Source organism: Drosophila takahashii, chromosome 3R (assembly GCF_030179915.1).
Source record: "Drosophila takahashii strain IR98-3 E-12201 chromosome 3R, DtakHiC1v2, whole genome shotgun sequence".
Classification (NCBI taxonomy): Eukaryota; Metazoa; Arthropoda; class Insecta; order Diptera; family Drosophilidae; genus Drosophila; species Drosophila takahashii.
Genome location: NC_091681.1, coordinates 23,722,820 through 23,749,007, shown reverse-complemented (window position 1 = coordinate 23,749,007; position 26,188 = coordinate 23,722,820). Strand labels below are relative to the sequence as shown.

The 26,188-nt window shown below is 41.8% G+C and overlaps 1 protein-coding gene and 1 non-coding gene across 3 annotated transcripts in view; one reads left to right on the top strand and one right to left on the bottom strand.

Annotated features, from left to right (window-relative positions):
- The window catches only part of timeout (circadian regulator timeout), a 71,039-nt gene extending 46,039 nt beyond the window's left edge, over positions 1 to 25,000 (top strand). The window contains exons 12-18 of the mRNA XM_070216236.1: positions 19,119 to 19,208; positions 19,327 to 19,375; positions 20,065 to 20,206; positions 22,228 to 22,433; positions 22,707 to 22,795; positions 23,150 to 23,353; positions 23,517 to 25,000. Of these exons, the coding sequence (XP_070072337.1) occupies positions 19,119 to 19,208; positions 19,327 to 19,375; positions 20,065 to 20,206; positions 22,228 to 22,433; positions 22,707 to 22,795; positions 23,150 to 23,353; positions 23,517 to 24,922 (2,186 nt within the window). The 3' untranslated portion in view covers positions 24,923 to 25,000. The remainder of the gene's footprint in view (positions 1 to 19,118; positions 19,209 to 19,326; positions 19,376 to 20,064; positions 20,207 to 22,227; positions 22,434 to 22,706; positions 22,796 to 23,149; positions 23,354 to 23,516) is intronic.
- LOC108059827 (uncharacterized) lies at positions 32 to 16,766 on the bottom strand. Of its 2 annotated transcripts, none has more exons than XR_006412380.2 (3): positions 16,611 to 16,766; positions 15,437 to 15,820; positions 32 to 664 (listed from the first exon to the last, which is right to left on the bottom strand). It is a non-coding gene; the product is annotated as an uncharacterized protein (transcript). The 2 variants fall into 2 exon arrangements; XR_006412381.2 differs by lacking the exon at positions 16,611 to 16,766 and adding an exon at positions 16,553 to 16,588.
- Positions 25,001 to 26,188: the final 1,188 nt, after the last annotated feature.

The following is a 26,188-nucleotide window of genomic DNA, read 5'->3' as shown; positions in this document are numbered from 1 at the left end:
TGGGAAGGTTTTCCGTTTTTGTCCTTTTTCCCAGCTCTTTTATTTCACTTGGAATTTATGCTCGGTACGTGCGAACGTTTAACGTTCAATTTTGAATATGGCTGCTGGCTCATTCATTTCCTCGTTCATCCGTTCGCTCATCGGTCTATGGAACTCAGGGGCGTCACGTGCGCGCCTTTTTGGCCAAACATGTGACAAGTGTCGGCGGCAGTCAGAGGCGGATGTTGCCCGAGGGCAATGGCTGCGTTTCCGGTCCGGCGGCCATTGCTCAAGCTGCGTGCTCGAATTCCATTGCACCCGGGATGCTTGTGATGCTGATGGTGAATTTTTAATTAAATCAACTTGATCATTCTATTCCGGGTCGTCTGTTATTCTTTCACCCCCTCCGCGTTTTCAATTCAACGTTCTGCAATTGTTTTACAATTTTAATTGCGCTCCTTTGTGTTTTGTTTCTGCGTTTTTTGTTCTTGTTTTTTTTCGTGATGCTAATTGCTGTTGAACAAAACGCAACGCAACTCAACTCGAGCAAATGTCAATTAAAAAGCGAGCATTCCTGCTACTCCTGACGCCCCTGGTTTTGGTCCTGTTGTTGTTTTTAGCCAACTGTTGTCACATTACAATGCCAAGTGCTCCCCCGGCGTCGTTGTCGTCGCGTGCTTAAAATCTGTAATAAAACGTGAAAAAATTGCTTGTAATTACGCTCTTGTTGGCTGTGTTGTGCTGTGCTGTGCTGTTCTGTGTGTGTGAATGCAAAAAGGTGGCAAAAGGTAAAACTTGCTTTTAAATATCTTTCTCCTTTTCTTCTCTCCTCTTTTCATCGCATTTTAATTTCTACTTTGGCTTTACGACTTCAGAGCGCTTTGGCAGTTGCCTTTAGTGTTATTTTTATGTTGATTGCAGCTAATGAAATTATAATTTCAACACGCCACGGTTTTCACGATACAAGCTAATGGGGAAAGGGGATACTTTCCAATCCTGTCAGCCGCTTGCCACTAAGCCCCGGTAATAAACCCCAGCCAACTGTCTGTGTGCTCTTGCCATAAATCATTTAACTGGGTCATTTCATTTCCGGCGTAGACAAGCGACAGGAAGGCCACTGAGCAACCCGACTGTCAACTGAAAACCCACAGCAGCTGGCCCCAAAACGACGCAAATTTGATTTACTCATTGCCGGCCTAATGACGCTCGAATGTATGCTACACGTTCGTTTTTGGCCTTTCTTGTCGTCCCTCCCAAGTGTATTTCGGGCATCCCTCCTTCTTTTGGGCTTTGGACAACCCAATTCTGGCAAATTAATTTGTCAATGTCTACTTAAAATCGAGCATGGCATTTTGATAACCCAACACAGCGAGATTTAATAACTTGTTTCGGAAGATTGCAGCCCATTCATGGATGGTTTCGAAAGGCGATTGGAAAGTTTTTATTGCTTATATGATTACAAAATAGTATTGGATTTATAGAGAGTGTATGTAAAAAAATTGCTGAATTTATTTAAATATTTATCGCTTTACATTCCTAATATTGTTGCGAACTTTTTATGGACTCTTTAAGTACCAAAAATTTAAAGCTTTACTTAGTTATCAATATTTTAGCTTTATTTGTACATGGTTTCCTTGCCATTACACACAAAAATGTTGAACCACATTCCAGAGACTTTTACTTACATATATATTATATACAAACACAAATACGGGGACAAAAAGGCTCTGGCTGGTTTCCGTTAAATTTATTGACAAATATCATCAAGAAGCTGGCGTTTCATTTCATCTGCTGCCGTTTGCTTACATAACAGTAAAATTTGGGCCATAAGTTTGGCGACATTCAGCCACCCATCCTTTACACCCACCCCCCTAATACGTAACACCCCTGCTCCCAGACGTTCAATTCAGTCAGATATTCAGACAGGCAGATGTACGCAAGTCAATTGACATGAAAGTCGATTTCAAAAACCAACAACAAATGGGGGAAATATCAACAGCAGAAGCAGCAGCAACAACGTGAGCTCTGTCTGTTTGCCAGGAGAAGATTGACGCATCCCACAGTTTCTCAGGGGGTGGTGTCCTTTATTTGTGTGGGAAAGGGGCCTTCGAAGGGTGCCTGTCATTTTATTTTATGCCAGCTTGAAAATAATTTGCAAATTGCTGTGCCATATTTTTCTCGTACTTCTGGCCTGTATTTTATTATCAGACATAAGCGAGGGTTGTTTGCTCAAATTTGTCAGCGACTTTATTGCATATTTATATGTCAGACCTGCCCCCTTTTTTTCTTTATTATTTTAGTGCATATTTTTGTAAGTTAATCAAATGCCCGGCACAAAGCAAATAACTTGCACTGCTGCAATGTTCAAGTACATTATTCGTAGATGCAAATGCCAGAAGAGCACAAAGAAGAAGAAAACTTTGGCATGAAAGGAAAAAGTGCAGCATGGAAACGAAAAAATTCTAATTTCCTTTCTGTTAGTTTAGAAGTTTAAAAAAAAAATATTTTTAAGTGCTTTTCACAAAGATTTAAAAAAAATACATTTAAATAAAAGGATGAATGGTTGAAATCTTATCCCAATAGCAGTAGTTACAAAAATTTAAAATATATTTATTAATAAGCCGATTTATTTTTTAGACTTTTACCAAATTTATTATTTTACATTAGTTGTGAATAACATTTTTTAGTGGGTAGCTTGAAGGCTCATAGAGACTTTCTATGCCCTTTACTAGGATATAGAAAGGAAGCTGCTTAAATAAAGTCAAGGCGCACTCAGTGGGAAAGCTGAAATTGGATTTCGCAGCCCCTCCTTTTTTCCCAGAGCGCCCAGCATACGTCTGTGATTTATTTTAAACGTATTTAGATGCCCCAAACCCGAGTTCCCCGAACCGGAATCCCCGAACCAAACATGGCTTTATCAACGGATGCGAAATGCAGATGACGGGGCAAGGACATGGCCACATGGCAGTCCTTCCATTCCTGCGCCATTGCATTTCATTGAGTCGGTGCTTTTTTCTTTTCCTTTGCAACTGCTTTTTGCTTCAGTGGTGCGCTCAATGGTGCAACAAAACACACACACACAGCCAAAAATTGTATCTCTATGCCCGTCGCGGCTGGTTGCATTTTTCCAGACACGCTGGCGTATACGTAATGCACTGCATTTACTCCTCTATCGCGCTCTGTGTGCTTTATTTGTATGGAAATGTTACTGCTGGCCCGAGCGGTGTCTTTGTACTTGGATCTTCTTTGCTCAGCACGAACGGCATGTTTATTGTTTAAGTGCGCTTCCTGCGCTTCTTTCAATGCATTTACCCTCCTTTTTTCTCTCAACCTACTATCCCATTGCGCCCTTTTGTTTGCTGTAGTTTTAATAAACTTCCGCTTTACCCTTGGCTTCATAGAGTTCGCCTTGTGTGAGCGACATGCTTTCGATGCTGGTGCGGTACTGCACTGGAAAAAATGTCTTGAAAACTATAATCAAAAATAATTAAAATTTTCTAGAGGTCCTTAAGATAAAAACACGTTTTTAAAAAATATCTCAATTTATTCCTGATTTTTAAGACACAATTTGGATGCTTGGCTTAAAAAAATTTAATATCCTTCTTCATATATTGTCCATTTTTTTTGTGCAAGTGTTCGGGAATTTGTGCGCGTCAGCTATCCTGCAGAAGAACCCTGCAACCCAGCATCTGTGTCAATGTCAGGCACGTGCGGGCACGTGGATATGCATGTGGGACTTAAACCGCTTTTAGGTCTGGCATCTTTAAGCAAAATGTCCAACACTTGGCGAACAATTTGCCACGACACTTGGTCGATTTTCAGCCATCGATTTGTTTTTATTTGCTGAGCATAAAAGTTTTCAAATTAAAGTTTATTTCTGGCTTTCGACTGTCGAGCCAGAACGAGCTGGCAATTTGGCAGCAGCATCAGTTCGACGGCCTAGACTGACTGTAATATTGGCAGATAAAGTGGGTGGAAGAAAAAGCGTAACGATAAGGAAAAATCGAGCAAAATTGTGCGCCTAGTCGTAGGTGTTTGGAAATGGGTTTCTTTTCATGTTTCGCACAAAAAGTTTAGGAGATTTATTGATGTATAGCAATTGAGTGAATTGGATGGAGGACTTGTGATTATTTTTTAAGATTTTATATTTGACTTAAGAAATTATTCTGTCATTCTTAATTTAAAATATTAAAAGAAAGAAATAAATACATTTTTTAAAGTAATTAAAATATTTCCAAAGGTAAATACTAACATTGCCTGGCCAGAATCTCTACAATATTTATTATGCATGGCCTTGTAATATACAAGTTTCTGGTTTTCTTGAAAATATATGAGGCCTAGAATATGAACGAGATTTGTCATTCCCATCAGCGGGAGATTTCTGGGGAGCACATGTCATTGACTTCCGTTCGCATTCTGCCGCCATGTTGTGCTCCTTATTAATGCCCTGCGGTAAAACGGGGACAACCCACACCGGGAAAAGGCCACCCACCCAAGGCCCATCCCAAGCAACCAAAAACACATAAGTAAAATCTGTAATAAACTTGTTGTTGTTCTCTCTCCTTGTCAGTGGGTGAGTGTGTGGGGCTTTTATTGTTTTATTTGTGTGCGTCCTTTCAGGCAAGTTTTTATTTCTGCTTTTCTTTTTATTTATTCTTTTTTGTAGTTTTCCTTCTGCTTTTATTTGTTAAATTGTGTTGTGAAAAATCGCTGAAGGCTCAGGGCCGCCGCAACAGAGCCGGGCCTCTTGTGTATGTTTACTTGGTCGCTTTTTGTTCCGTTTCATTCTATTTTTTGGGTTTTTGGGTGTTTGTGTGCTTGACTTCGTCTTGGGCTTTATTTTGGTAGCCCAATTTTGGTTTTGCTCGCAGCAGCTTATCTTCCCTGGGACCTTGAATGCGGCAAAAGAATATTTGTGATAAAAAATAAAGGAGAAGAGAAGGGAACGCTGATGCTGAGTGCCATGGGTACACTCATTTTTATTATCTTTCTCATATTTTAACCCCTTTGTCGTGGCTTAGTTCTGGTTGTGGCAAAGCTTTTTATGAAATTGAAAAACTTTTTCAATAACTGCGCATAAATTGCTGACCCCCACTCCATTGTTCGATTACTTAAAGTAGTCCCATCTTTCGGGCTCATTTTGTCCAGCTCTCGAGCTAAAATATTACTCGTGGCTAATATAGTAATATGGAATGCCATCTTGGTGATGCGAAAACCAATTCCACTTTGGGTCAACAGCCCCAACAAATTGTGCGGCTGACAGACACTGAAGTGGACCTGATTCCGAGCCGCTGGCACTCATATTTCCTTGTCCGGCACATAAAGTGACACAATGATTTTCTAATAATTTGCCAAATTGCCTTTGGTTGACCATTAAATCTGAGATACGTGTCTGTGTGATAGCCGGATTATGTTCACACAGATACTCTTGTACACAGGACCACGCCCACACCCCCACACCCCCACGCCCACATGCCCCCACATGTCTGAGCAGTCAGCTAGACGAAATTCTTCTGGCCAGGACATAACTCGAGACTTTTGGCAGCATCCTTCGCCTCGAGTGTGGTGTCATCGAGTTTCGCCTCCACGTCCTTCTCCTGGGCCCTTAAAGCCGTGGTCCTTAAAGTTCTTTGCTCAGCGGGTCATGGAAAATCGTGAAAATAAATCTGTGACTAGTGCAAAATCAATAACTTGGCTGGGCTGGTGCGTTTTTCCTTCCGCCCTTTCAAGTGGTTTCGTATTGCAAAGGAAAATCGAGAAATAAAAATAAGAAGGGAAAAACGAAAAAACTGCACCAAAAATGTACTCGGATTGGGTGTCGTCGACTTGGTCCAGAGCCATTGTTCTCTTGACGAAAGGAGATTTCCAGTTGCGAAGCGGATGATACTCTTGAAAGTGTTCTTTCTATAAATTGATGGCGGCTTATGAGTAAAATTGAGAAGCATTACTAAAAGTTTAGTAGTTGAAGAGGAAAATATGTAAAAAATATATATTCTCTAAAGATTGGTTTTAAGGAATCAGCAATATTTCTTTAATTAAATATTCAGTTCAGCTAGGGATAAATAAAATATAGCAATAAAAATCAAAAAATTTATTGGATGCCAAATTTATCCGCTCCAATACTTGTTTTCAAACGAGGTAAACATTTGTGTGTATAACTTTTGCGGCTGAGAGTGCCAAAAATAGAGCAAATCCGAGCAGTTAAAGTAGATTTGTGTTTGTCCTCTCGCCTCTCGACATCACTGAATCCCCATCTGCAAATTTCGTCTGTTATTTTGATTGTGGTTGTCAACGGCGCTTGTTTGCTCCACCTCCTCCTGCCGGCTGTGTCCTCAACTTTTGGCATTTTGTGTCTTTTAATTTTCATAGCTGGCGGGCTCTGGTTTTCGGATCCCCTGACAGATTGGCTGGCGAAAAGGAAAACTCAGTGCTCAGTTCTCCTTATTTGCCCGACTAACAAGTTGTGTCATTGATATGCCAAGGTTTTTGGAACGGGGAAGTGGTACAGAAACAGGAACTTAAACCCCAGTTGCGTTGACAATTAGCGCATGTGTCTGCGCATAAATCTACAGTGTGGGCCATTTATCAGGCTGGGGCACTTGTCAGTAATACGCGCCATTTACATTAACGCACATTACGCTCAATTTTTCGAGTATCAAATTATGGCAAAGCTCTGGGGCTCCGTTGTTTGCTCCGAGGTTTCAGGCAACAAAAGGCAGACGGCAAACTTTAAATTTTTACGACATCATTTCATGGGCCACAAGGCAGGACGAGCCCCGGCCCACGACGAACCCTTAACGATTGTTGTTCTCTTTCTCTCCGCTCGACTTCAATGATAATTTGCCAGCTCCACCCCCGGATTTTCCCGGGGTCCTGGCAAAAGGAAAAATATTACACGCATAACTGTCGTATATTTTTTTGCTGTTGCTCTGCTCTTCGCCCGTTTTGTCTTCGGCGCTGGAAAACAAAAATTAGGCCATTAAGGCATTTACCAAATGCTCCGTGTCCCCGAACTGGCCTGGCTTTTTCGCCCTGTCATTTCCTCTAAGCAGGGCTGCGCCTTTCCGGGGGCGTCTTTTTGTGAAATTGAAATTAATGTGGCGGAAATCACAAGTTGAGCACGAAACGCGGCCTGCAAGGGTTCACCCGTCCCATTCAGAGCAGAGCACTTGAGCCGTTTGATATATGCTGGTAATTCCCGTTGTGCGCCGATGATTAGACTGGCAATTAGTGAATTAGCATACGAAATATGTCTAATGTGTTTCAAATGAGGCCTGTCAGGCGGCAGCCATCTTTAAATGAGTTTTCTGGGAATTTATAAAATCATTGAAAGTACACAAACTTGTTCCTATAAATCCCCTGCTTAGTTGCTTATTTTAAGGATTATTTTAAAATTAATTAGATATATCTGGCATATTTCTCTTTGCTTACATATTTATTATATATTTTTAGAAACAGTTTCTTTTCGATTTCTAATATTAAATTGTACTTCCTATATTTATTTATTCTCATTCCTGCCAAACATTTTAAATTTGAAAGATAAAATTGGCATTTTATGATGCTTAAACTGACAAGTTCCTTGTCAAGAATTTCTGTTCATTTGGTAAGCTGTAAATCGAATTCAGAAATCATCGGCATCCGTAGCTTCTGAATTGTTTTGCTGCCGTTTTAACGTGCCCCCGGCCAGCTTGAATTATTAAGCAATTTTTCATATTTTAATGGCAAAACATTTTGCTGTCATTTCTCGACTGAAACGAAAAGACGAAAAAAAACGGAAAAACTGGGCAAAGTTTTTAATTTGTTATGCTGCTTGCGTTTCCCAACGCCCACTGGCTGTGTGCTGCATTTCGCATATTTTATTTCCAACATTTATTGTTCGCCTTTCTCGAGTTCCCCGGCATTCATTATAAGCCATAACAATTTGACCGTGAGGCATAAAAGTGTCGAAAGTGCAGGCGAGTGGGGGGCGGTGGGCGTTGGGCCAAGTGGGCGTGCCACGAAACTTTTGTTGTCCAACAATGGCGGGCAAAAGAACAGTTTAAAGAAAAGACGTAGGAGTTATGCGTGGATCGCTCGCAAAAATGTAAAGGAAATTATGCCGAAAGTGCCCCGAAAGTTGCCGGCAAGTCTTAACTTTATTTGATAACCAGGCGTTTAATTTGATTTAAATTATGAAAGCCAACCGAAAGGAGCTGGCTCACTTAGGTATGTACGTATTTATGAATGATGTGGCAAAGTGCAGAACACATGCCTCTTGGAATTTCCTTTGACCTGCATAAATAAACGCGTGCCGTCGGCCTTCAAGGAGCTGCTAACAAAACTTATAAATCCCAGATATCCTGACCTTAATGCCACGTTGAATACGAAATGATGATGCTCTGTCTCCCGTCTCACTGACTGTGCGAAGCACTAAAAGCCAAAGCCAGAGTGTGAAAATAAAAACAAACAGCACTAAGGCATCTGGCAGATAGCAGCCACCGCAGACGCAAACTGAAACGAAAAAGGAAAAAAAGGCCAGGAAAATCGATGCGAAAGTGTTTGCTGTCTAAAAAAGTTTTCTACACTCGCACAAACAGCAGGAATAGGTGCCTGGTGACTTGTAGGTGGTGCCCCCGGGTGTCCTGAGCTGTGATGATGCCAGGTTAACTGTGCGTATACGTAACGCAGTTGAGTGGCTGCTAAATATTTTCAAGGATAACTTTACACGACCCACTCATACATGTGCATACGGAAGCAGGATATGTATGCGACCCAAAACTTTGTCGCCCAAGTGCTTATTGTTTTTGTTTCCCGCTTTCTCCCACGGATTAACATTCGTTGGAGGCGCATTCGGCAGAAGGGTAACAAAACATTAATGCACCAAAAGAAATATTTGGAATGCATAAAAGAAATACAGAGTTTTTTGTATGTATTGTAGTAAACCGTAGTAAATCGTAGTAAATCGTAGTAAATCGTAGTAAATCGTAGTATATCGTAGTAAATCGTAGTAAACCGTAGTAAATCGTAGTATATCGTAGTAAATCGTAGTAAACAGTAGTAAACCGTAGTAAATTGTAGTAAACCGTAGTAAACAGTAGTAAATCGTAGTTAATCGTAGTAAAAAGTAGTAAACCGTTGCAAACCGCAGTAAACCCAACTATCCATACTTTCTCTATTCCTCTTTCTGGTTTGTCGCTCAGATACGTCGCATTGCAACCATAGATGCAAATCGTAGTAAACCGTAGTAAACAGTAGTAAATCGTAGTAAACCGTAGTAAATCATAGTAAATCGTAGTAAACAGTAGTATGCAGCCATAGATGCAACATGAAAAGTACTTAAATCCTGCAACATTTGCAGCTAATTATAGTAAACGTAGTAAATTGTAGTAAAACGTAGTAAATCGTAGTAAATCGTAGTAAACCGTAGTAAATCGTAGTAAACCGTAGTAAACGGTAGTAAACAGTAGCAAATCGTAGTAAATCGTAGTAAATCGTAGTAAATCGTAGTAAATCGTATTAAACCGTAGTAAATCATAGTAAATCGTAGTAAACAGTAGTAAACCGTAGTAAACCGTATTAAACAGTAGTAAAACGTAGTAAGCCGTAGTAAATAGTAGTAAACAGTAGTAAACCGTAGAAGTAAAATTGTTGTTCGATTGTTTTCGTTTTCATCGGTGTACGAATACAATATATTTTAAATGGAAAGGTTTTCAGCCCAGAACAAGGTTGAAAGCCAATGCCAGGATATCCGATAGCTCGATTTACACATACATTTTTTGGATAGCTGAGACCTTGAAATCCGATACTCTCGTAGCGCCCAACTACTTTGCATATTTTCACTATTCCTCTTTCTGGTTTGTCGCTCAGATACGTGACTTTGCGTTTAAGGGATGCCCAAAGGCATAGAAGATAAGTTACCAGTGCTACCAAAAATATAAAAGTCAAAAATCCTACAGATGCTGGGTAATTATTCTCTAGCAAATCCCGGTCGCATTGCAGGCATAGATGCAACATGAAAGGTACTTAAATCCTGCAACATTTGCAGCCCCTCGGTGAAATCCCAACGTGAATGCCACCGGCTTGTCGTCGTCATTTTTATGACATTTCCGATGAATACAAAATGCTTAATTAAATGCCGTCGTCGCACACAAATTGCGATTTTCCTAGGAAAATCCAGGCTGACTGGGGGGAGCGTCCTCCACCCATTTTCCTCCCGTTCCCGGCATGTGATGACACGCATAATTGATTCAATTTTCATGTCTCTGTGTGTATGCGTGCGTGTGCGCTGAGTTAAGGTTTTACGCGTCTCTAATGCTTAAATTACACATTCAAACGTACACACACACGCACACAGTTGCCGCAGTCATGTGCGACATTTGCTTCGCAGGACTCTTTTTGCCAACTCAACCCAACGAACGAACGTTTTGTTTCCCACTTGGCCAAATAATGATCCCCAGCCGGGGGTTTTTTCCTCTCCATTCTTGTTGCGTATTTACTGCAAAGATTATTTGCAATGCCGTCGTTCTCGCACTCGTTCTCGTTCCCATTGTGCGATGCTGATGAAGGGGAATAATGGTGATTCCGAGGGGTCTTAAGGGGGGTTTTCTGGGTGCCCGGGTGTCTCAGCATGCGGCCGCTTTGTATACAACAAATCACTTTGCTGGCGCAACACTTTAATGTCAGGGATTAGGCATTAAGGTGAGATTTCCAAGTGTTTCATATACCGGAGCGTTGTTAAGGGGATACCTCTAAAAGAATAGTAGATATTTGTTAAAGGGAAAACAAAACGTTTTCAAGATCAATGGGAACCTTTTTGTATTTTCATAAAAATTTTCCAATATTATTTTTATTTAAATAATAAACCCCCTTTAGATTGAAAACTACGCTCCTGATTTTATTTAGCAGATCTCTTCTATATATTTACTCTCAACATATATATTTGAGTGCTCCATTTGCATTGTTAAAGTCATTCTGTGGAAGGCAAATTTCTACATGTGCATCAGCGTGTGTGTTTGCCTAAGTGCAAGGCAATGTGTGGAAAACGGAAGTGGGTTTTTGGTAATATCAACCTCATATGCCAACTGCTTACCCATATTTGAACTAAATACGTAAATGCACACATGTCGGAGCGTTATTGAAAAACTATGTTGACACAGTTCCAGGGAACATGTCAAGTGGGAAAGCCAAGCCGAAAGCTTTTACTGCACATTTTGAACAAAAACCCAAATTTGCTCCATACCAGAAGTGATTGCGAAATGAGTTCCTCATACAGACAGATTGAGGTGAACTGGTTGGGGACTTTGGGATTTGCATGCATTTAACTAATTATAAATATTTGCAAATGAAGACAAGTTTTCGAAATGAGTAAAGTGCAAATGTGGCTGACTTTTCGATTGAAAATTATGTGTGTGAGTTTTGGGTAATTATTTAATGTGTTCTCGGGAGTGTCCTTTGAGTACTGTTATAAGCTGCTCGACTGTAATTAGATTATTTTATTTATAGGTATTCGAGAGCGAGGAGGATTATTAGAAATTTGTAGGAGGACTATCAATAAATTTTAACTTCTTTTCTTATTTTTTTGTATTTGAATATTATACGAAAAATCTGAATAGAACATTTCCCGATGCTTCATTTGCTTTTGATTGCTTCAAATTGTGGCATATTTGTGCAAACTCAGCGTGAAACATTTGCCGTGGATAGACAGCTTTCCATTTGCCATTTTCAGCAGCCGTTGATTTTAAAGAAAAAAGCGAAGCGATCAAAATCAGTGTGTAATATTTTTCGCTTTTTCGCATTCGCAAAAATGTTAAACAATTTAGCCCATTTGGGGGGTTGGTTTCCGTTCTTCTTTTTGTGGGGCGGGAGGATTTGAGGCGTGTGTCGCCCATCAACTGCAAATTGCGCACGCAAATTGTCTGCCTGCTCCCCATTCGGAAACTTTCGTTGTCTATTTCGCGCCTGTAAATCGTAAATCAGCACAGATTATTGTTGCTAGCCCTAGCCCCCCAAAGATTCACAACCATTTACATTTGTATCTCTTGCCTTTGCTGTCTGCGTTTTTCAATTTGAATCAGCTTAAAGCAGCCCGAGAGCGGGCTGTCTTGCAGCTTTATCAAAGGCCGTTCTTCTTCATAAATATGCAAATTGTCTGGAGCCTTCTTCGTTCTCGGCATTTCTCTTCCGCTGCGGCTGCTGCCGCTGCCGTTTGCCAGTTCTAAATCGGATTTACTTTTACTGGCTTTAAGTTTCAGCAGCCTGTCTTTTGCCATCCGTGTGGGTTCGGGGCGGAGTCCTTTGTAGTCACGGAAATATTTGATTATTCGGCGCCGATGGGTGTACGAGAACCCACTTTCCTTTGCTTTCCGTTGCTTTCCCCCCTGGGCTGCAGCTAACGACTTTGATTGCCACGAGACGGGGCACGTGATTGCAAGTGCCCGAGTTGGCCGCAAACAATGCTGCCACTCTGTCTGTGTGCTGACAAACCCGGTCCATCTGGAACGGCTTGCGGTTGCCTGCCACCCGCATCACTCATACGCACAGTGGAAGCGACTGGTATTTGGTTGAATTTTCCATTCATTTTGCAGTTATTACTGGTCGCTCATTTAAAATTAATCACAAATCTCAGCTTTAAAAATACAGATTTTATTTAATATCATATTTTAAATTTTAACACCATTTTACGACTTTAGACTTTGACAAAAAGGTGTAAGTATTTACCTATTTTTTCTGTGAAGAAAATAATTAGGTAAAAGTTCAAATTTAATAACCTTTTTAAGTAACAAATTGAATTCAATTTTGTATAGTTTAATTTTACCAATATGTATTGAAATTAGCCTAATGAACCTTCTTATATTGAATGATTAAAATTGAGTAACCTTTCATGATAATAAATGGAGTTCAATTAGAGTTTTATTTTACAAATATGAATTTCAATTAGCATAATGAACCACTTTAGATCAAATAATTTAAATTGCATTTTGTTAAAAACATAAAGCTGTAGCTATTCAGATAACAATAAAAGCTCTAGGAATTATTAATTATACCCGTTACTCGTAGAGTAAAAGGGTATATTAGATTCGTGCAAAAGTATGTAACAGGTAAAAGGAAGCGTTTCCGACCCTATAAACTATATATATTCTTGATCAGGATCACTAGCCGAGTCGATCTAGCCATGTCCGTCTGTCCGTCTGTCTGTCCGTCTGTCTGTCTGTCTGTCTGTCTGTCCGTATGAACGCTGAGATCTCGGAAACTATAAAAGCTAGAAGATTGACATTTTGCATGCAGATTCTAGGAGTTCCTACGCAGCGCAAGTTTGTTTCAAAAGGATGCCACGCCCCCTCTAACGCCCACAATCGCTTATATACGATTTTAAAAATTTCAATATTTTGGAAAAGTAAAAATGCAGTTTTGTTGTGTTTATCAATACCTATCGAAATGTAGAAGAAATTTTTTAAATCGGTCCATTCGTTAAAAAGTTACGACGGATCAAAGTTTTTATCTCCATCTTTTTCGCATTCCCTTTAGCTGAGTAACGGGTATTTGATAGTCGGGGCACCCGACTATAGCGTTCTCTCTTGTTTTAATCTATAAATTATATACTAGTACCAAATGAAATTTTATTTTTATTAATTTTCACAAAGTCGTCAGCAAAAAATTAGTTATTTCAGTGACTAATTAAATGAATAAATAACGTTGCTGTCAATGAATTCCCATAATTCTATTGCCCCCCGACTTGATTGAAAGTCAACATAAATTGAGTTGTGAGCGTGTGTTTTGATGTGATATCAGGTTACGATGTCATGGTGCCGGCATCTTAACCGCACAAGAGGCACTTGCGCCACACCCTGGCACACTTAATTGGGGCGACCGCCGCCGCCCTTAAAATAGCATCCCCTATACAGAGAGCTACCTGTACAAGACGTCCCAACCCGAGTTTGGGGTGCGTGCGCTATCTGAGTTCAACTGGCGGCACTTTTGTTGCCGACTAATTAGACGTTGTGGCTGCATTAATTGCCAGAAACTTGGACTTTATGGCATTTCGAGGCAGATGATTCTTTGGTGCGGATACGAAAAGTTTTATTGCCATGACAGATAAAAGTCGAATTAGCGTTTGCTTAATTTGCGCTTGACATTTTACCGGAGAATAGACACACTCTCTTTGTCGGTGAAATATATACAGTATATATAGTGGTATTTATAAATACATAATTTACCCTCCATGGTGTTCTATGTTCTTGGCTCGCTTGTGCGCAATATACTCGTAAATAAATAAATTGCCCACAGGAATTTCATAATACTTTTGCGAGGCGGCTTTGCATGCATAATTCAAGAGTATGAATTTCATGTGCCGTCGCCCAAACAAGGCAAAAATCAATCAAATTAAATTGAAAATTAAAATCGCAAAGCTCCCACTCGATCCCACATCCTCCATCCCAGCACTCAAGTGAACGGATGGCAGAAACTTGAGCATGATTTCTGGCCACATTTTCATAGTCGATGCAAAACTCACAATTTCACAATTTAATTATCGATGCTGAAATGGTAGAGCATAAAGTTTTGAATGCCCGGCAGGCAACTGGGAATTTCAGTTTTCAGTTTTTGTTTCCATTACCATTCGCAAGTTTGTTTCGGCTTTGTCCTGGCTCCGAACCCCTGACCTCTGTCCTGTCCCAGGAGCCTTGGACTTTAGCCCACAATTTCCATTCTGCTCCCCGAATTTAGGCCTCAATTTATCGAATTGTGCAATTGACTGGCTGTTCTGTTCTGGCCATAATAATTCAACTGGCAACTCAATTGGGATCCTGGGTCGTATTTAGTTTTGAGAAATATTTGATAGTGCTGTGGCTGCAAATTGTTTTATTTGCTAAATCAAATCTAAATGCGGACGACTTGACACACAGGCCGTAACTATTTGACCATGAAATGTCAGCTGTTAAATAAATTATCGGGCCTGTAATTAATTCCGATTCCATTAGCAGCACTCAAAAAGAGTCGAATTTTAGTAATTTTATTTTATACATTATAATTGCTGGGCTATAAATCGATTTGCCAAGTGATAATTATATTGCATTTAATTTTAACTTTTTCATTTGCTCTTGATTAGCATTCCTAATGAACTCACGGTGTTGTCGTTACATTTGCCAAAAATAATTGTAATTCCTGTTTATTTTAGGGGAGCGAGATACTGAAAAGTTTTTCAATTTACGCCGCTGCTTGTTAATTATGAGTTTTTAACTACAAATCAGGCGGGCGAGAAAAAATCGTCTTGCAATTAGGGTAGCGAATTAAAAGCTGAGCAGCGACAGAGGAGAAATGTGAATGAATTAGCTCGATTTGCATGAGAATTTCATAAATATGTAAGCTGGACAGTGGGCGCTTTGTGGGGGTGTCGAACACAGGGTCCGTGGACAAAAAGGCGGGAGTAAGGCAAACAAAATTGCACAGCCCCCAAGGTATGAGTAATCAAAGCAAAAATTACCTAATTAACATAATCCGCAGTGGCCAAATGAGGCGGCTCCTGCTCTTCAGCTCGGTGGCTCCTGTTTTTTTTCGCTTCTCTTTTTTCCAAAGGGGGAGTTGTGGGCGTGGTAAGGATGTCGTCTGCCTTGGCCGTTGATTAGCGCCGCCTTTCGCTCTACTCTCGCATTCGTGTCCTGCGTTTGTCTGCTGCGTAAATCCTCTGTGATAAGTTGTCTAGGACCTGATCCTGTTCACGTTTCACGTTCCTTGTTCTGATTAATATGCACAGACGTTTAAATTTCGTTTTTGCCTTGCTTCGGTTTATTTTTTTTGGGGGGTTTTGTTTATGGTTAATTCACTTCGCTGGCTGTTTGCTTTAAGGTTTTTCCCGGGCACTGATGCACTGCAAATGGATATTTCACCGTGAACTTTACGAGCTAGCTTTCACCTGATTTTGGCAGGCGAGCGGAAATGAGCAGATTCTAACACACACACACACTCACGCATTATGCACACTCAAACACACACAGACATGCAGCTGTCGGAAATAAGGGAAATACGCGAAATACTTTAGCAGGGATGCTTGTGAAGTCCTGAGAATTTATCTAAAATAAACAGCTTGGATTATAAAATAAGCTTTACTATTTAGGATTAAAAAAAATAGTAAAATTCATTGTGAATATGCAGTATATTTTGTTTAATTTTTAGACATTTTAAATGAACAGCTCTTGAGCTTAAGCCAAAAAAGCTGCACAATGTGAAATTTATATATTAAGTATATAATCTCTTGCCTGCTAAACTCTAAAACAACAGATTACGAGTGAGCATCGCCGGATACCTCTTTTGTTATTTATTAAATCCTCTTTCACACTTTAGAGAACAACAAACGGTATCTTAGAAATTCATGGATGTATAAATATATCTGGTTAAAGAAAAAATAATATTGTTAAAGCTTGAACAAATATTATTACTGGGCAATAGATCACTATATTTATTTAACCCATAAGTAAATAATATATTGTATACGAGGATGCTCCTATCCCAATTCCCGTTTCGACGCCTTGCTGTCTGCTAGCAAAAAAAGTTTGACATTTCGGCTTCTGCCACCGGAAGTTGGCTAACATCTCACACATACCAACACAGCACGCACACCGCAAACACACGCAAAGCACACAGTGGGACTGCTATGCTACCTTTCTGTTTTGCTCTTAGCTTAAATCGCACAGTTTCTGGAGGCAGTTAGTTAGTTAGTTGTTTGTGGTGGCCTCTTCACACGGCACTTGGCACTTGGCACTTGGGTTTTTTGGTTAGTTCGACACTGTCACGGGTCGCGTGTCCTGGCCTCGATGTATTCAGCACTAGACTGAGCTCCTCACTCGGCCAGGACATGCTTTTAAGCCAGCCTGTGGAGTTCGAAATTCGAAATGGTCGCTGGGCGCCGGCGCGGTTTCTCTTTCGTATTGCGGCTACCAAGAACTTTTGCTCTTCAAGCTGCTGACTGCGTTTTGTTATTATTTTGTTTATGTCCCTGCCAGCAGGATGTTAGTCTCTCTCTCTGTCTCTCTCGCTGTGTGTTTTTGTCATCACCTGTTAGCATTTGCGAGTCCTTGAAATCCGGCTCAGGCTTCTTGCACAACCTGAGCCACCAAAATCCACCCGGCCATCCCACCTCGGTTAGCTGAGTCTGTTGTTGACATTGTCTTTGCCATTATGTAATAATCACAAAGACACACACACGTGCTAAACTTCAAATTAATTGCTACCCAAAAGTATAGGAATCTGTGGGTGTGGGTTTGGATGTGGGTATGGTAGATGAGTAGATGAGTACATGGTCCTTGGATGGACAGGATGGCAGGACATTGTCTGCTGTTGACCGCAGGCCAAACACCAGGCACGTTCCCGTTTTGCATGCTACCAGGATGTGTGCATAATATCCCTCAGTGAAGGTCATGTGATGAGGGGCGAGTGGGTGGTCTCACAACATAGAGGGCGTGGCAGGAATGCGTTCAGGTGTTGTCCAGGTGCAAGCGACGCGCAAAAGTCATTAAGTGTGGCCTGCAAAGCTGAACAAACTATTAAGCATAATTAACTGGACCTCTTTTGTACCCATTATACAACTGATCCATTTAAAAAGTTATTTTATACTAGCCGCTAAACTCTTAGTATTCAGATTACAACTACACTAGACTACTTGAAACACTACAAAAAATTAATAAAAATAAATTTTCAAATTACAGCAGATTTTTGTAAAACAAAATTATAAAATATTTATTATTACTAGTGTTAATATTAAAGCTGAGTTTTTAAAATACTGGAAACAGAAAACTTAAATGATTATACCTTTTACCAGCTTCCTTTTCCCTTGAAAAGCGGTAGAGCCCCTGTTTATTAACCAGTAATTCTCCGTTAACCAGCCACATTTCTTACAAAAGCCTGTCAGGGAGAGTTTGAAAGTGCCATCATGACTTCCAGACTTTAGTTCTGCTCGGAACATAGCCTGACTACCCTGAAGTTACCGCTTATAACAAGAACATCAACAACGCCGTAACGAGGTTCATGTTTAATGGCCGTGCAGTCGCAGTCCTTCGGATGGAGTAAGGTGTTGTTGTGCCGGAGAGGAGGGCTATATCCACAGTCCTGTCGGGTGTCGGGCCAACAAATGCAGCTACAAAGGCAGCCCAAAAGACATGCACTAATATCGTGTGCTGTCCGTGTTGCATTTCCACCCAATCCCCTCAGATTCGCCTCCTTTCGCCCATCCACCATCTGTGTGCCATGTTTTTGGGCTTACAGCTTGAACCTGACACAGAAAATTGTATTTTAATGACGGAGCATAGCGTCACTGCCAACGACAGGGACAGGAGCAGGAACAGGAACAAGGACATGCCAGTGGAGCCCCCATTCAAGACGTTAATAAAGCGACGCACACGCAGCACATTCCATGGGTGTAGGGTGCCAAAAGGTGTGAGGGGATGAAAGGGGATGGCACTTCCAAAATGAAGTTGTTACCTGCCCAAAGTCCGGCGACTGACATTTTTTGGGGCATTTGGCCCGCAGCAGGTGCAACATCAGCAGCAACCTCCACCTCCAAGCGAAAGCCCAGGGTCGGATGGCCTTTCATACATGCGAAAGTGCAGTGCCTATTCCATTCCAATTGCACTGTTTCGAAAGGGATCCTGTGAAGTGTGCTTTCGACTGGCTTTGCATTTTATCAGAACAGGACCCTCGCTATCCCGCTCTGTATAACTCTCTGTGTGTTTGAGCCCGGTTGTTTGGCACACAAGTACACTTGTTTATGCATTGCAGCAGTCATAATTATTGTTAATGGCCATTTGTGTTGCAGTCGGTAGAACAGTGAGTCCTCCCCGTAGGACCCTCATCTATCTCTATGTGCACCTCCTGCATAATTGATTAAATCACAAAGGATGCTTGTTTGCTTTAAATTTAAAATCTGGCCTTAAATTGTAAAATAGTAGAGTTTAATATGGGTTTGGGTAAAATTTGTATTTTATTTCCACTCTTTAGATTTCTTTGACACTTCTTCAGAATATGTATTTAAGTGATAATGTTTAATGTTTGACTCCTTGATGATTTTTCGTCATTAAATCTCTGACTACAATTAAGTATTTCCAGCGAAATTTAATCCCCATTACTGGCATTCTGGTTAGATCCTGATATTCTATAAATATTTTCAATTTCAGCTGAGCCCGAGGAGAAGGCAGACGAAAACGGGGACAAGCAGGACGAAGACGAGGACGATGACTTGGATAACGAGGAATTCGGAGAGCAGGGTAAGCACTCATCGCATAAATCTGTGATAAATATGAAAATAATTTGAGGAAATTTCAACTAATAAATGGCATTTGCCTGTTTTCCCACCCCCTTTTTCCGTTTCCTCCCCCTGGACAGATAATGGACTCACCGAGAAAACGTTCAAATTTGATGATTTCGCTCGCAGGTAAATAGGCCTAGACCCAGGCCCTCAAGCCCATAAAGTTTTCGAATCAAGGCCAAACCGCTTGGACACTTTTCCATTTCGGGGAAATATAAACCAGGAAGTGGGGGACGAACGCTTAAATTTTACTGCCGTTATTTGAAAAGTTATCATGGTCGCCCGCTCGGTTGAACGGCGGTTTTGTGTGCTGATGGTCGTGTTGAAAATTGTAATTGTGTTTTTAATTGAAAGGCAGACCAGAGCAGAGCCGAGCAGAGTCAGTGCTCGTGGCTACTAATTAAGGATTAGTGTCAGAAATTACTTGTGCCAAAAGTTTTATGGCCGCGAACTCGAACTCGAAACCGGCGCACACAGATGCCGCGGGCAGCTTAGAATGGCAGCAGCAACAGCAACATCACCCGCACGGCAGCAACATCAGCTCACCCTGCCACAACAATTATAATAAAATGACGTCAAGTTGGTCCTGCCGGTTGTATTTTAATTGCGCTGCCATTCCCCTCGTTGTTGCTGTTGTTGCTTCAAATGTTTCTAAAACTTTTGTGCCGAGTGTAGAACATTTGCGGTTGTCGTGGTCGATGGTTATTTCGGGTGTGCCGGCTGCCTGGATAAACTCTTAAATCATAATTAGTTAAATTTAGCATAATTTGATTGGAGTTTGGTTTATAATGTTCCTGCTTCTCCCCTATCTTTAGATTGCTGAATCCGAAAATTGTTCGCGCCTGCACATTAGTGCTATCGGATTGGGCAGATATACCCACGAAATCCTTAAAGGCGGCAGTTACTATATTACATCGCATCGCCTACGGCTGCAAATGCTCGGGAATGCTTTTTCAGGTGAGTGAATGATAATAATAACTTAATACTATTAAATCTAAAAAAATAATTTCGAAATTTAAATCTACTTAAAGTAGATACTCTTCAGCAATGAAACGATGCAATGCCTTTTTTTTCTTTTAAACCATTTAAAGAACCTGTACATAAATCAAAGTCAAATGCAAAAAACAAATGCCACAGCTTAGCTGCCGCTCATTTTCCTTTTGCTCTCTTATTCTTTTACTGTCGCTGCTTTCATTTCATTTTTATGGTAATTTGTACAAATTAAGCGGACCTTTTTTCTATTTGTCCAAAGCCACAAACGATATTTACTGCTCTGCGCGTACGCCGTACGTATACATATATATATTTTTTTAAGCTGGTTTGGCAATGGGCTCGGCGGGTTCGCTTTTCTGGTCCCTCCGCTGTCAGCTGGAATTTGAACTTTTTAAGCCTTTCACGCGCTGCCTTGAGCCGCAGCATCGGTTGGGTTCTATAGCGACTCGAATATTCAAATGTCTGTGTTTGAGTTTGGGTGGGCGCAGACCCTTGGGAGAAGTCTAACGCGATTGTCTTGAAGTTGGACGCTCTAGATATTCGCCAGATTTATTTGACGCTTTTACTTTGAATTTAATGCGAGCTCGTCTTGTCCCTAGTTGCATTACAATTTTAATTTGTTGTAGCATTTTCGTTTCCCATTTTTTTGGTTCCGAAAGTAAAATAAGGTTATTAAATTTAACCAATTTTAAAATATTATTTTAAAGAGCATTTCACTTTGTACCTTACACAAATTGCCTTTCGCTTCTTTCCGGATTTCTTTTCAACTGCTTATGCTGCTTTTCACGGCTGGCAATTAAACTTTTCTTTTCGGGCAGAGTTCATAAATCACATTCAGCAGCAGGCTGCGCGGCCTTCGCTCGCCCACCAGCGAGGCTTTTCCGTTTTCATCGGCTTAAAGCGGTGCTTAAAGCCCTCGGTTTTTGGTTTCGGGCAGCACAGAGTGGCATGCAACCGCTGCAGAGAGCAGAGTCGCCGGGGGAACGGAGAATGGCTAATCACTGGAGCGGCCAAAAACGGCATCGCATTTTGGGGGGGAAACAAAGCCGATGTCGAGTGTCTCCGTCCTCCGTCTTCAATCCTTCGTCCATTTCGCGTCCCTCTCTTCAGGCGGCATTGGTTCCCTATCAGCGTCATCTAAGCCGGCTCACTGTCTGCTGTGCACAAGCGACGATTAAGAGACGACAATGACGAGGACGATGACGAGAATGAGGAACCGGGCACTGGGAGAAATACCTATAAATACCTGATAAAATCAACTTAAAAAATTTCATAATGATTCTCTGAAAAGAAGAACAGAAATATGCTAAAAACAGAGTTATAAAGAGTTAAATGATTTATTTCTTTTAAAAAGTGTAAGAAAGCGGTATCAAAAAATTCAAAGAATATCTTGGTATATCTTAAAAATAAATAGTCAATCCACGATGAATTTTTTTCTTAGTTGTTTACTAATATTATTTGCCTTTAATTTTTTTTTTTTGGTTTGTTAATTTTAAATGAGATTTTTCCCCCAGTGCGCAACGGCTGCAGCTATCCATGTCCATGAGGCCATCAAAAGGAGCAGACTGCTGCTTGCCAGTCTGGCCACAAGCAAAACAAAAGTAGCATCATATGCAAAGTCAAAACCACTAATGGGTCTGCGCAATCATAGGATAAATTAAATTCCAAATACGGACGACGACAGTCGACAACGATACAGGGGCTTTCGGTTGGATGGTCGGTGGATGGAGATGTGTGGAGAGGGTTTTTAGGGTTAGTTGTCGGGGTTTGGGGTGGCATTTATAAAGTTTTTGCCAACTGCAAATGATATCTTGCTCAGCAGAGAGACAACCGCAGGCGGCAACCGCAGAGGATTCTAGATTCTCGAGAAGAAGGACGAGGTGGCGGCTGCTGTGGCTGTCTTTCCAGAAACTTTTCATTTGAATTTCAAGCACAACCTAACCAGCGTTTTCCCGCTTTTCTCCGTCTTCTCCCGCCTTCCACAGGCCAAGCTGTTTCGCATCTTTCAACAAGTCTTCAGCGTGGAACGTGACGTCCATCAGGAGGAGCTGCGTCGCCTGGCCATCTTTGTGGTGCGCAAATTTGTCGAGGTGGCCCCGACTAATCCCAAAATCTATGCAGAGTTATTATTTTACAAAGGCATCAGGGAGGCGAATGAGCTGGAGACGGGCTATTGTGACGCCTACGAAGCGTGAGTATGGGTCACTTTGGCATTGTCTATTCCTCGGGTGGTCGGGATGGTCTGACCCATCACAATGGGCGCATGATTGACTGAGCCGGGACTTCATCGTCTGTCGTTTAGTTGGCACATGATAAATGATGGCCAACGGCCGGGCCTGAAGTCTCTATTGTATTTGCACCTCCCCCAAAGGGTCACATCCTCAGCATGGGGAGTCAAAATCACGGGGAGATAGTCTGCTAAAAAGTCCTTCCTATATCCCTATTGTATTAACTTTACTTGCAGCGGCACCAAAGGAGCCTGGAGCGAGGAACAGGAGTCGGAGCTGCGCTTCCTCTTCGAGGAGAACCAACGCAATCCTGAGACCGATAAGGGTAACTATTACGGGTCTAGGTATTCAGGGTACACAAAGCCTTTCTAAGCCCAACCAACAGAAATTTTTGAAAAATGTTAGTCAATTTTGGGTTGTTGCCATCAAATTAGACCAAAATTGAAAAGTTTAAAATCCAGTAAAATTCCCAACCCAATATAGGCTAATTTTTGATCGGCTTTGCATGCCTTTTTGTCCTGCATCTGCAGTTTCGGAAACTCACCTAGAGTGTGAATTAAAACTCGATACGGAGTAAATGAATAGAAGCAATCAGAGCTCCGGCACTCGAGCCACTCGAAATGCAGCAGGCCAAAAATAGACAGAAAACAACTAGCCATTTTCCTGTCTGTTCTTTCAGATGTGATTGATTGGATTCTGGAAAATTTGGTCGACAAGACGCGCAATCGTCGCACAGTACTGAAGAAGCTAAAGGAATTGGGCCTGTTGTTCAAGGCACCCACCAAACGTTCGACCAAGTCGGCCCAGGGCGGCAAAAACCTCTGGCAGCCGGAAGAGGACGAGGAGCTAAGGAGCTTATACGATCAGCATCGCATTGAACCGGGTAAGTGGACAATCAGTTTGAGTGCCAAGGGGAGATGATGGAGTGTAGGCCTAAATTGAGGGCATAAGACAAAATCTCTTTAGCTCTTTATTTCTTGAAAAGAAATTTAATAGAATATGGTAGGCTAGAAATATATGGTTAATGTACTTATTTATCCTTTCAGACTGCCTGGAGCGAATTGTCCATGAGTTTGAGGAGCGGCGCTCCAAGCAGCAGATCATCAAGCGGATGCTGGAGATTCACCTGATAGCGGACAAGTCGGAGATTCTGCCCGCCAAAAAGGGGCGTGGCAAGGGCAAGGCCAAGAAGCAGTTGCCCGAAATTGGAGGCGAGGGCGATGAGTACGACTTTGCCGAGGAGCCCATGTTCGAGGACGAGGGTTATAAAAAGCCCAAGGCGAAACCTAAAAAATCCCAGAAACGCCAGGTGGTCCGAACACCCTTGGATGTGGGCACTGTCAAGGCTCTAATCGCTCAGGTGGATGGCGACAAGTATCAATCCGCCATTGAGTGGCTACAGGAATGTCTGCAGGATGCCAGCGAGGATACAGAGGAACCAGCCGAGGATGACGACGGCGTACCACTATTGCCCCTAATGGAGGCTCAAAAGGATGCCATGGAGGATGGGGACTTTCAAAAGGTACTGGTCGCCCTGGGCATGCAGCCGCCCATTGTGGGCATGGAAACCTACTGGCGAATTCCCACCTATTTAAATGCTGCGGATTTGCAAGTCCGTTCTAAGATTTTGTTGGGAGAAGAGGTGAATTTGAATGCCGAAGACGAGGCAGCCGACGATGATGATGATGAGGAGGAGGAGGAAAGCGAGGAAGAGGAGGACTTCCTAGAGAAGCACAGCAGGCAGCGGCAGAAGAACATAGCGGCTGAGCAGCAGCGAAAACTTGATAGCCTCATGTTCAACCAGAGCGATGACGAAACCGAGCAGCGTGCTCCGCCAAAAGCCAAGGACAAGCCCAAGGCCAGCGAAAAGAAGGCCAAGCGAAAGGTCAAAGATAAAGGCATCGAGTCGAAGGACTCTGGTGACAAAGGGGCAGATAAACCAGAGCTGGAGAAACCCAACACGGATGATTTATTTGATCAATTGAGAGCCAAGCGAGCCACTAAAATCAAGCTGAGCGATATGGCTCTAAATGAGTCAACAAAGGCCGCTCAAGAGGCGGACGATGATGCATTTAACTTCAACTCGGAGGACTATCGTGCCCGGCTGCTCGAGCTGGAGGATGAGGAGGAGCAGAAGGACGAGGATGCCGGTGCCAATGAGGACAAAGAGAACAATACCAATAAGTCCCTGCAGCGTGCACGTCGCGTTAATGTAATTGACTCGGATAGCGACAACGACGATGATGGCGCCTTGCCTGCCGACAAGACAAACAAACGCCCGCGCAGCGATGACGATCGGGAGGATGGGGATGGTGATGCCCACGCCAACGAGGACAGCGAGGACGAGGAGGCCAACTTTCTGGCTCGCAAAAAGCCAGCCAAAGTCGATGGTGAGCCGGCCAAGCGGCGTCGGTTGGCCATCATCGATGACGATGATGAGGATGATTTTTAATGCACTCCCCCGTTCTGCTTGTGATTTTATAGCTCACCGGAATGGAAGTTCGAATAAATGTAACTTTTAATTTGCATATCTGCTTTTGTTTGTTCTTTTGTCATGTTCGTCCGAACTGAGTGTTGTTTTTATGCATTACGCATTCCCCTAGAAAAGGGTATCAAGATGGATAGAAGGATGTTTTTCTATTCTATTTGATTACTAGATTTTAAAGATTTATCAGAGATATTATACAATATTAAATTTGTTGGAATTTTATTTTTGTTAATGCTTAAATCTCGTAATTAATTAATATGTTAAATTTGGGTGTTTAGATTTATCATGTTCCATTTATTTAGGGTATATACCTAATGTGGCAGCCTCAGGGAAGCACATGGGTAACAAGAGTCAACCAACGCCATTGTAACTGTCTGGCAGCAAACATGGCCTAGACTCCAGCCCCTTCTTACCACCGACGCCCCTCAAGGGAAGTTCTATTACCTCTGCCATTTCCCCAGTCGACTTGATGGCATTTCGTGCTGGTCCATTGTAAGCAAGCACATACAACTCCACCTCCGGAGCCTTTTGTGTGCTTCTGCTAATTTGGTGGCTTTTGTTGGTTCGATGCTCCAGCTGGGGTGAGCATTCGCCTCGCTTCGTGCAATGCATTTTGTTAATTTCTGGCCGGGGCGAGGCGGTTCATGTACCAGGTTCACTTCGGGATCGAGGTTCAAAAGGCATGCACTTGGGAAAATCTAACTTAGAAGCTCATCGGCCTCCACAGAAAATAAGTATATTTATTTGAAAGATTTATAGAATTTTTCAAACATATATCGAGTTATTTTTTTTCATTCTTAGGCACTGTTACTATTATAATATTAAATGTTCGGAACATGTATTGTCGTGTAGTTTTTAATTTTTCTTGTAAAACATCCTACCTTCCAGATATGCTATTTTTCAGGTGTAGCATCCACATATCCTCCGTTGTATGCAAATGCTCCAGTTGAGCATTGTGCAACGGCAGTTGCAATTCGCACACAATCCACATTGTCGGAAGAAATAATCGCACTTAAATGCATTGCATTGTAGCAGCTTCTGAGGGCGAGCAGAGAGCAAAGCACGAGTCACTGGCCAGTGGCCTCAGTCTTATTGTGCTTTTATTGGATTTTTGGGGCTGCACGTCTAACGAATTTGTGGTGCGTTTCGCAGTCGGAGAGGAACTTTTATTTTGTGACACTTTTATTGGAAATTACTCGGCCACAGATGAGAATGTGGTTTGATTGGGAA